Genomic DNA, 12,046 nt, shown 5'->3' with positions numbered 1-12,046 from the left:
GGCTCCCTGCCAAGCAATTTCTCCAGATTTATTACTCTAGAGGCAAATGGCTCTCAGCCCGCTGCTCGTCTTTGTTGTTTTTCCCTCTCCTTGAACTGAAAAACAAAAATTTGCAGAAAGTTTATTTAGTCTTTCAACTTCAGCATCATCAAGTCACAGCCATACTTCAACAGTGTACAAGTTTGCAACAATTAGACCTGTTTTAGATCATTTAAGGTTAAGTTGTTCTTATTACTCTTAGTACTCATTACTCTACTGCATAATTTTGGGTTTAGGTATTTATTTATTTTTTGGTAGAATTCAGTAGCTTGTAGTGCAAATGTGCTAAGAAAGTGTAAATGTATGACAACATATCTGAGCTAAAAATAATAATAAAATGAAAACGTCCACAAATAATTTTATGATTTCAAAGTCCAATGCTCTCAGGACCATCACAAGTTCATATTAAATGTAGTAAAAGTTGCAGGAGTGAATGTTTATTACCCCAGAGGACACAATACTGCACACGTTTGTTTGTTAATCTGTTCTTTTAATGTTTAAATGGCTCTTCATCATTTTGGCACTTCACCCATTTTATTTATTTCATCTCCCAGGCTGTGCCATGGTTCTTGCGGCGTTAGATATCAGCTTACTTTTCTTGGTAGCTACGTATAATTAGAAATGATTGTAACATTTTGAAATTTTGACCCCCCGATCAAGTCGATCAATCAGGTTTATTTGTATCGCACACTGCAGGAAGACAGCAGTTCAAAGTGCATCGTGAAAATATAACAATATTATAAACACATCATAAATTCAACAGTTGTAAAAACCAAAAACAAGACCGATGAGACGTTACATTTTGTCAAGTGCCATTGTTAAAATTATGAATGTACATGAAATGTGTTGGTTGATGTTCCATTTCTTATAGTTCAAAAGTAACTGTAAACAGGTGGGTGTTTAGTCTTGATTTAAAGGAACTCTGTGTTTTTGCTGAGCTGTTTTCAGAGACAAATCATTCATGGTAATTTTCACTCCATCCAACCCAAGAAACTCTGTTATGAAGGGGCATAGCAAGCAGCAAGCATTTGCTTCCACATAATGGAGACTCGCATGTTGTTATTAATTAGCACTACAACAAACAGAATATGCCACTGAGTTTTATGCACAGGGCAAATAAAATTCAGGATTAGATTGCATTTTTCAAGGCCCTTTTTTTTTTTACAGAAAAATGTGACGTTTAACAGCTATGCTAAGACCTGCTATGCTAGCAACCATGTTACTGGTTGCCTTCATTTACGATCAGCTTTCAACAATGTGTCATTTGCTTCACAGCATTTTGTTATATTTTCCTGTAGAAATGTAAGTTGATTACACAAAGGTGAAGTCTTACGTAAACTGACCTTTATTATACACTTTATCTTAAGAACCTGCTCTGACTTCTATCTTTAAGCACATTATAAGACCCTGAGAACAGTAAATACCATATCTATGGTACAACTAAATACATGTGCTATATATATAACCAGCGCTCTATGACTTTCAATAGCTTTTGTTGTTCTTGAGGTCCCGACAAAGGAATGGCCTTTAAATTTGGGTTTATCCGACCCTGCCTGCTGGATTGAAATCACTGTAGCAAGTCTGGTCTTGGCCCTCTGCGCATGAAACCTTATCTTTACAGACGGTTATCTAACTTTGCTCAGTACGCTCACTATTTGGTCTGAACGCATAATAAATTTAGGAACTTAATATTGGAATGGCTGTGCAGACACAGCATTAAAGTACCCGTCAGCAAAAACCCTGTAATCCACCCAATAAAATCACTATTTGCATCTTTAAGGGACTTTTCATCTTGTTTGGACTGTAAATCCAAGAATGTCAGCCTGTTTATGTTTCCGAGGGCCCCCTGTCAGTAATGTGTGTTTAATAAGAATAGCTAAGAGAGGCAGATTTTAATACTCCTCAAACTAATTAAGATTCACAAGCAGATTGGGGCGCAGAGGTATGAGCTATAACTTTTAAGTGGTTGAGGCCGACAGTACAGACCTCTTTAAATTCAAATAAGTTAGTCTCAGTTTGCATCTAAGGCCTATTTGTGGTGACATCTGTATTCCTGTCTTTCCTTTAAACCCTTTTGGCAAACCAATCTTACATATGGGCCATTCATGTGTTTGTGAGATCTGTTTTATTTCTTAATGAAGCTATAAGTACAAAAATTGACTTTCAGTTTACAAACCTAGGCAACTGACGGTGACTTTGTGCTCCCTCACTAGATAATTCTCTTGATTTTGCTGGAAAAGCTGAATCGAGCTGAAACCTTGTGGAATTATTTTACTTGTCTGCAGAGAATTTGTCTTCTTGAAAAGTGTTTTGTGGTGTTTAATGCAGCGTGGGAGGAGGAAGTGTGTCCATTTGAAGCCTACTGATTATGTAAGACACAGAGTTTCGACTGTAAATATGGGGCTCAACTTTTCATGGTCTGAAAGTTTAGGATTTTATTATGTTAACCTAATAAGCCCATGATCATATGGGACCTCAAGCAAGAGACCATATTGAAAAATGTTCTCTTGCCCAAAATATCCTTAGTTCTGTTATTTTGTCTCCTTTCTAGAAATGTTCCAACATGGGCTGGTTTACAACCTTATCGTTCCTTCCTCATTTTGACTTTACACTGCCATGTCCAGGCTCATTATTTAGGTCAGACAGAGATCAGTTAAGTTTCCTCTTCTGGGATAGCACTGCTCTGTTTAGCGAAAGCGGATATCCTAAGGAAGTTCTCTGAAGGACTGAGCTTTGGCCTGTGGCCTTACCTTCCTAAACGTTCTTCCACCTTTGATTCCCAAGACCAATTCTGAAGCCCAATGTCAGCAATCATCTGGCTCCTGACTGTTCCCAATTCCCCAACCGAGCACCATTAGTCAGACCTTAAAACATGACACATGAACATGTCATTTATCCTCATTTATTGTCTAGTTTGCCCAGTCTACTCCTATCAGCTTCATAGTGTTTGTTGGCACATCTCATCTCTGTGATTACAGGATTTATATAAGCTTTGATAATGACAGAAATCTTTCGCAGATATATTTTTGATTTGTGGCTGTCTGTGTAAGACAAGTGTTTGTGTCTCATTGTAAATGTAGATAATAGCTTAATAAAATCAACTACCAGTCATTATAGTAATAATAAGGGTCTGTTTTAAAGGAAATGCTATTACCAAACTGAACTAATGTGAAACAAAAACAGACAAAAAAAAAAATCACAGATCTATTGGCCGCCAGCACAAAGTCCCTTCACACAGTGCCAGTTCCAGATTGTTATCCAGCATAATTACAGAAGTCTCATAGTCTACAAATCTGTTGCATGTAATGTTTCAACAAGATGGCTTCATTTGTAATTTTTTTTTCTGTCATTTTTGAAAAACTTAAGTCAGACTGTAGACTAGAAAAACATGTTTGTTTTCGATGCGATTCTGTTAAAATGTGATTGTGTTAAATCCACTTTAAAAATATATGAAACACAAGAGCTAAGATTTCTAAGAACTATTTGTGGAACATGTTTCACTTTTCAGTCAGTCACACTGACTGAATTTTTATTGCATCCAAGATTTAAACATATAAAATCCTGAAATAACTGCAACTACTTTCAGCTGCACATTTGCTCATAAGGAATATTAAACTTGAAATGTATTTCTGTGATTGACATAGATGCTAATTATCTGCAGTTATCTGAGGCAATATTTAATGAAAGCTGTGTGGTGTGTATTACTTAGTAATTTATAGCAGCAGTATTATTGCTACTGCGCAACAGTCTTCTGTGAAGCTAGTGAGTTGCATGTAGTCTTAAAGCATAGGTGGATCAAACCTCAGCTGTTCAAAGGGAGTTGCGTTTTCATGGAGCTCATAACATGAGGCACCCCCACCTCCCCATTACTGTAAATACAAATGAAATCACACGCATTCTTGTATGGGTGTTGCTTTCTGTGGAGCTATTGTTGCCTTTGTTCAAGTCATAATGGGGAGTTGGCCTCCCCTTACTTCCAGGGTGGAGTGGCTGTTGCGTCAGCTAAAGCAGCATTAGTCAATATTTCAAATATCCATGGGGCCTAGGCACGTTTGTAAGTCTGAATATATTATTTCTTAAACAAATTTAGATTATTAGATTATGCTTGATTATTTCAGAGGTTAGTTGTTTAGCCTGAACTTATGACACAGTCTTTGGACACTGTGGGAGAGTTTGATATTTTATCCAAGTTTTAGACTTTTTTTTTTTGTTTTTTTTTGTTCTTGAACTTAATGTTTAGTTTTCGTTTTACTTTGAAGCTCCCAAAAAGTAGAACTCTGTCGTTTTGGAGTTGGTAAAGTTTTAGAAAAGCTTTGATGCCTGTTGTTAAAATAGATTAGCTCCATCTGCGGCTGGTTATTAGCTTGTGGAGCTCTGTAACAAGAGCATGCTTTTTGTCATTGTGAGGAATGAAGTAGAAAGCATGTGTCTGCTGTGTCAGGGAGCACTCCCACAGGGATGCTTGATCATCCCAAACCATATGTCTGGACAAAAGACGACTTCTCAAATGAGGAGGGTGGAACGATGTAGAACCTTGCCAGCCCGGTGCAGAAAAAAAAAAGGTGTTTATATCGGAAATGTTGTGTTCATCAAATTGTTAAAGCGCACTTTTTCATTACTTTTTATTCCACTGAGCCGCTTTGTTTACAACTGGGCTGCCTCAGTTTGTTTTGGTCCGATGTGTTTTAAATCCCCTGCCTCCATGGGTGTGCATGCCAATGTGCATTTTCCCTGACGAGACAGACATCTCTGAGTGAGGCCTTATGCCCTTGTGTGTAGATGTCTGGGTGTGTGTGTATGTTTGTGTGGCACCTTCGCCCACACTCACAGGGATCCATTCATTTGTGGCCTGGCACCCAGAAAGGGAGTCCGGTTCAGAAAAACAGAGACTGAGGTATACTGTTCGGACTCTGCTCACTGACTCAATGCTAGCTGTCTGCCTGGCACAGATTAGATCAACACTGATGAATATTCAACAGCTGGCCATCACTGCCAGAACAGCCCATATTTTAACCAAGCCAAGCGGCGGTGGATGGCCGTTGATGCCACTTTGGACAAGAGGTTACTTCATGTCCCTGCAATAATCTCTCTGTTAGAGCTACAATTGATTTTGTTTGGTCTGTCGGTTCCTCTGTGACAGATTCCAGATGTGTTTTTTTTCTTAGGTCTGTGACAAACAGATAAAAAAGTGCTACATGTTCCTTAATAGCAACAGTAACTTTGAACCCAAAATGAAATGATGGACTTGACAATGATAAAGAAGCATCAGCTGATCTGCATGAGTGGACACTCATGCAGAACAGCTGATGCTTCTTTATCATTTATCTAAATATTATCAAACTTAGAAAAAGAAAATCCATCAAAGTACTTGCGCTTGGTTTATGTGCTTACAGACTGAACATTGAGGTTGTTCTTTGATTTGATGTATTTAATATACAGAGCGAATCAAAAGAAAACTGGGCAATTCAGATTTCTGGTAAAATAAAGACTGCATCTCTACAATCAACCAGAGATCAAAATTGTCTTATTTTCCTTGACTGGCCCTGATTGCTGATCAGCAAGTCAAATAATGAACTGAGTAAACTGATTTAAAGTGTATTGACATATGACTTTAAATTGAACAAACAATGCTCCACAAATTCCATGCAGAAAGACGACAAGCTGAGATTTGAAAAGAGGGCAATCATGCTGCAAGGCAGCAGTGCTACCAACTGTGCCGCCATGCAAACATATCTAGTTAATTAATTGGTGCATCTGTAATATTTAGCTGTCTAATGACTGGAATCCATCAGTCTATGTCCCACGGCCAAAACATGATGCAACAAATTCCAGTCGAATCCTATCTACTTTAAAACATTGTTTCTTGTCACAACCTCTTACAGTTGCTCATTGTAATCAGCGAGTGTTCTTTTCAGTCGGGTAATGTCTTCACTGTTTTGAATGCTGCTTCCTCCCTCTTTCCCAAACACGCTTTCCCCCACAAAGGCAGGAACTGTGTGGATCTAAACCACAGCCAGCAGGAAAAATGTGTTTGGTTCAGAGCTGAGTGAATGTCTGAGGAGGTAAAGGGCATCCTTGAAATGAGCCTCAACAAAGACAGAACCTAGGAACAAACCTTGGCTTCATCTGAGATCCAGAATGGAGCTAGATAAGAACAAATTCATTGTCTTGATATTCACCCTCGAGTGTATTTTTGGATGTTTGGGCTTGTAAGTCTCAGTGCTTAGTTTAGAAAAATTATAACAAATCAAAGTGTATTGAGGCTGTTTTTTTGTTTTTTTTCACATGACAAGTAGCATGTAGATCTCAAATACATAAATGTAATCTTAATCTAATGGTCGGACATTTAAATATACTGCTCATTTAGTAATGTAATGACCTGAGTTGGCACTTCCCAGATCTGTTTTGTTTTCTTATGGAATTTGGCTTTTGTTTCCCAGGGTGCTTTCGTTCCCATACTAACCCATCCACTTTCTTTGACTCCACAGGATGGCTCTTTGGGTAACATAGACGACCTTGCCCAGGAATACTCCGAGTACTACAACACCTGCTTCAGTGACGTCAGCGACCGGATGGAAGAGCTGCGCAAGCGCCAAGTCTCCCAAGAGCTGGACATGGTAAGTGTATGCTTTAAAACACAAGCATCATAATTTGCATTTAAAACTACCTCACGACTTTTCTGGCTGTTTGCATTCAAATTTGAAATAAGAATCTACAACTACCCGGGATGCCAGATACCAGCCAAAAAATCTGACAGGGAAAAGCAGTAGCTGAAAGAGCATGTCCTCAAGTGTTAGGAAGGCTGCAAAGACTTTGTGTAGAAGTGAATGCGGTAGTGTAACGGAGATCCGTCAGAAAGAGTGAGGGGTTCCTTTTCACAAGGATGTAGGGTAGTGGGGCAACCCATTTGGTTGCCAAGCTGCAAGCGGATGAATGGTGGAATGCTGCTGGTATTGCTGCAGAGGACCAAGCTTGGTGCAGCATTAAGACACTGTAGGCCTAAAAGAGAGAGTGCTTTAAAGTCTTGTTCCACATGACCTTGCTGCATTATTTATTTATTTTTTATAAATATTAGCATGCAGTACACAAAAAGATACAGATTTTGTTCTATTTTGTTTAAGTTAGCTGTAGTGCTGGTCAACTTGAAAGTAAAATATAAATTCCTGGTGAAGACTGTTATTGTTAATTTCCACTTAAATTCTGCTGTTGAATCAACTTATTGAACGACAGAAAAAAAGGTATAATAAGTGAAACAAAATCTCAACTAGGCTGGAGATGGGCACCAGCACCCCTCCCGACCCCACTGAGGGAAAAAGGGTGCAAGAAAATGGATGGATGGATGGATGGATGGAAAATCTCAACTATTTTTATGATTTTTTTGGTCAGGCTAGCATTAGCAATGCACTCTGTAGCTAGCTTTTACAACAAGAAGTTTGGCAATAATTTGAGACGGTTATAAACCTTTGACACAAAAGTTGCAGGATTAAAAAAGCTGACTTGAACCTAAGACTGTCATTATTGAAGGTGAAACAAATCACTATGGTTACAGCTGAAAACATCTTTTGGAGAGACTAGCTTTATTATTTTCTTGTTCAATAATTTCGTAACGTTTTATAATAGGAAGTTTTTTGTCCATTTTTGGAGAAAAAGATCAGTGTTTGCAGGTGTAAGAACACCAAGTCAAGCTTGAAATATCATTCTGACTTTCAGCAAAGAGAAAAAATATTGGGAATCCTGACGGAACGCAGGAAATATTTGGTCTAATATAATTTAATGCCAAATGTTTGGAAAGAAAGATTTTAAGAAATGCTACCTGTGCATGCAATTATTAAATTTAAGAATTGCTGGAAGCAATGTATTGGTGAAGAGTACATTTAAGTTTAGTTTTCATAAAATTCCTCAAAATCATGTTCATACCCACGATGAGTGAACATACATTTATGACTAGAGCAGTGCCTTTTCCCACCACGTAAGTAAGTAAGTTACAAAGTAAGAAGAGTCACCTCTGGGCATGTTTTAGTTACGGAAGGGGTCATCTTGAGTACAGAGAGCTGTGGAGAAAAAAGGGAAATAATCGGGGTGGATTTTTCTGCTTAAGAGAAGAAATAAAGCTGACTGGGACTTGAGCCTGAATCCCAGTGCAGAAGAGGGGATGAGGATGTGAACGGAGGAAGAAGAAGGGAGCGGATGAGGGGAATGATGAGTAGGAGGTGGAGAGGAGAGCCTGCAGCTGTCCTGCCACTTTGTGAAGTTTTGGCAGCTGAATATAGGGGAAGAGAAGAAAAAAAATGCGTGACGAAAGAAATATAGGTCAGGCAACACCTTACTCTGAGCTCTAAAATGTGCAGGATTTTCCCACATGGTATAGACTGAACTTCGCTTGGTGGTTTGTTGTAGTGATTTACTAAAATTAGGTTTGTTTTTTCCTCCACATAGATTTTAACCCAACAGTAGAGAGGAGACTTTTGTATGTTTGATCCGAAATTTGATTCCACCATTCATTCATTGTTGTTGCTCATCATCATGGCAAATAGGTCATAGAAATTGAAGGATGGCATCTTTAACCAATTTGCACTTTTTAATGCAATTTTTATATACATCAGTTTTTTTTATTTTATGTTCTTTTCCATATTCAGTTAAGTTTTTGTATTTTTACTCATCTTATTATTTTTCATTTAATATTATTGTTTCTATCTCCTGCGTCCCTTACCAATCATATTAGATGGTAAAGGTTTACATGAATTCATAATTTAGATGAACCAAAAAACAATTTGCTGATGATACAAAAAGAAAATCCCAATAGAAACCCCCCTCTGTCCACAGTTTAGCTGTGCTAACACCAAAAGAGAGAAGAAGTCTTCTCTTTTCACAAGTTTCTGTTCTTTAAACTGATACTAACTCTCGATTTGGCAAGAGTACTGTTTCCATGTGGACCATTTTGGTTTCTGTTTGCACTTCTTTGCGTCTTTTCTTTCAGAAAAGCAGCCTATTATGTTTATTATCACAAGCAAGCAAAGTGTTTGACTTTCTCTGTCGCAGTAAAGAATGGGGGTCTCTGCCTATTAAAAGCTGATGATGGAGGCTTTTTTTCTGAGATGACTATCGTGCAGCAACTTCCTGCTTTCTCTGCACGCTGTTGTTTCTATACATCTCTGTGCTAGTTTTTGTACTGGTGAGACACAAGCAGTTAAGTAAACATCCCTTGTAGATGGAACAACTCTGCTGCTCAAAGTTTCCCACCGCATTTGGGTGGATCTCTCTGCCATTCTAATTTGATTATGCTGGAGAATTATTACTTGAAATGAGAGGACATGCCGAAAGAGAGGAAAATGTTACAAGTTTTAGAGAATGGACTAATGAGTAAGGTTGTTATCTTGCCATATATATGCAAATTGAAATGTGGATTGTTTTCCAAATGCAGTGCCTTGCAAAAGATCTTTTCCATATATTGCCATGTTACAACAGCAATCTTTAACCTGCCTTATAATGCTATTTGGGGCTGACAACTAACATTGTAAACACTGAGAATAACATTTACCTAGCTGCATTGTATTAGGTATAGTTTTTGGTGCAGTCGAGATGGCCCCCCTCCGGTTCCAACACAGCTGTGCTTTAGATCTCCACACAAGGTCAATGAATACATGGAATAGTGAGCTTGGACTGACAGCACAGCATACTGAACTAAAACTGATGCAAAACTTTTGGGATGAATCAAAGTGATAACTGCAAAGACTTTTTGTCCAACATCAGTGTCTGCCCGCCCTCACAACTTTTCTTTTGGTAGAATTTTACATTTATTGGAACATGTTTGTTGTGGGAATCCTTCCCAGGAGAAATGAAGTTGTTAGAGCTTCAAAGTGTGGGCTAACATCCTATTAAATTTTCTTCAGTTAAGAATGGGATGTAATTCTAATTCATGATAGACAACCAGATACTTTTGGCAATATAGATAACTTAATATCATAGCATAAGTAGATGTGAAACAGTAGGTAAATGAGGTATACATGCTTATATAAGGCTCTGTATTTTTGACACAGAAAACATTTCAATTGACAAAAAACTGTGAATTGAAATGTCTTGTTTTTATTTGTGTTACATTAATTAAATATAAAATTAAGCAAGATGCTTAAGCTTACATTCAGTTTAGTCACTTTTTGTCTTTTGTTTGGATGGATATTATATATCATCTCTGTAAACAGCCACTGTGTCTGCAATGTCAATCTTAGTGCAACTCTAATTCCTACTGAGGGTGAAAAAGTGTCAAAGCTGTCAGTTAGCTCAGAAGTTCACCTTGATGGAGATGGGCTGAGCGTGTAGAACCTCGAGCCTGAAACAACCCCCAACCCCAAGTGATGGAACAGTTGAAGTGCATCACAGATAAATCAGGGTGTCGCTTAGGAAGTTTGTGGTGATTAAGCACAACTTCTAAAATGTTTGCACATGAAATGTAATTATATATTCCAACAGTTTCTGCTAAGGCAATTTACAGTTTGTGGATAGTCGAGAAGCAAGTAAGATTAATTCCTTTGATGCCTTTGCCACAATCCTCTGGTTGTTAACCTTGTTATGGAAACTTTTAACATAAAACTCACAAGTTGAGCCTGAGTGACTAACTCGCCTTAAAACAAGTCTCTTTAATTATAGCAGGATCTCGGTACCTCGGGGTCAGGATCCAAGCCCTGACCTGTTTTGTTTTGCCTAGAGGCAAGGAAGGCTGTGGTGAATGTGCTAATTACCTGATGGTTTCTTTTGCCCAACTGGGTCAGTTCACCTGAGCTTAAAATCTACAGCGTATAAATGTTTGGTCTCCTGCTTATTTGTCCTGAAACAAAGAGAGCCGACATGCTCAGACAGCTGCCTTTGTGGCTGGAAGATTGATTCCAAAAGAGGCTGGCAGCCCTCCTTTGTTGGCATAACCCTTGTGGAAAGCATGCGGCGTATTTGTAATTTTACTACATGATTTATTTGTCAGCACTGGACTACTGGACTATCATTGGAATTTGTAATAACTCTGGTATTAGTCTTGAGCTGCCAAAACAATGACGATTGAGTCTTGGGGATCTGGTCCCTTGAAAGGAAGACTTTGTCGTTTGACTCACATTTACACTAGTATTAAGCTAAAAAAAAGCAGGCTGTGTACTACGGTATGAACATACATAACCTGTTTTTGTACACAAGACTTGAACAACAATGCATTTTTTAACATTATGTCATTAGTGAGTGAAAACTCTCAGGATCAATCACCCCAAATGAACTGGTTGTGCAGGCTTGCAGCAGGCTGTACTGGTTCCACGGCTAACGGCTGGCCTCCCACTTTCCTTTCAGTGCCTGTCTTTCCACATTCACATTTAATACCTTGAAGCTTCTCACTCGCCCACCCAGATTCAGCCGGCCATGCCAGCTGGAGTGCCTACGCTAAACAACCTCTCTCTACTTTTGCAGCATATCCACCTACTTGTGCTGGCTGTGAGGTCTCATAATAAACTGAATAAGCCGGAATAAGCTGTCGTCTGTCTTGTCCCTCTCCATTTTCTGTGCCTGCTCCTTTTGTACTAAAATTGCTCAAAACGCAGGTAAAAGGCTGCGTGTTTTTTTTTGGAATCACAGACACTTTTCATAAGTAGTTTTCAGTGAATGCATGGGGTATGTTAAGCTTCCTGCCCGCTGACATCGTGATCCTAATTAGTCAAAGCTCTTCTCCTTTTTTTTTTTTTTTTTCCTGACTTAGCTCTGTCATGCTTTAGCAGTTAGAGATACAATCCATTTCCCTCAGAGATGTGTGTCCATACACACAAGGTGATATCTGGGCAAATAACTCCAGAGGCCGTCTGGTGGGAAAGCACATGCACGCTTAACACATGTGTACCAGTTTTGGGCAAATAGGGCAGCATCACAAGATGATGCTTGTGAGTTCGTGCAAAGGATAGCGTGCTCCCTCAGGGAGGGTGTTTGTGAGATCTAAGCTTTGCACCCACAGAGATAGCTGTTAAAAGTGTATTGATCTGAT

General features: G+C 38.7%; 1 protein-coding gene across 6 annotated transcripts in view; it reads left to right on the top strand.

Annotated features, from left to right (window-relative positions):
• sash1a (SAM and SH3 domain containing 1a) overlaps positions 1-12,046 on the top strand; it is a 170,928-nt gene that overhangs the window by 120,758 nt on the left and 38,124 nt on the right. For all 6 annotated transcript variants that reach the window (XM_008397744.2, XM_008397745.2, XM_008397748.2 and 3 more), the window contains exon 2: positions 6,528-6,656. In XM_008397744.2, coding sequence (XP_008395966.1) covers positions 6,528-6,656 — 129 coding nt within the window. The remainder of the gene's footprint in view (positions 1-6,527; positions 6,657-12,046) is intronic.

The sequence above is a fragment of the Poecilia reticulata genome, linkage group LG21, assembly GCF_000633615.1.
Source record: "Poecilia reticulata strain Guanapo linkage group LG21, Guppy_female_1.0+MT, whole genome shotgun sequence".
Lineage (NCBI taxonomy): Eukaryota > Metazoa > Chordata > Actinopteri > Cyprinodontiformes > Poeciliidae > Poecilia > Poecilia reticulata.
Note: the sequence above shows the minus strand (reverse complement) of the source record. Positions and strands in the feature narration are given on the sequence as shown.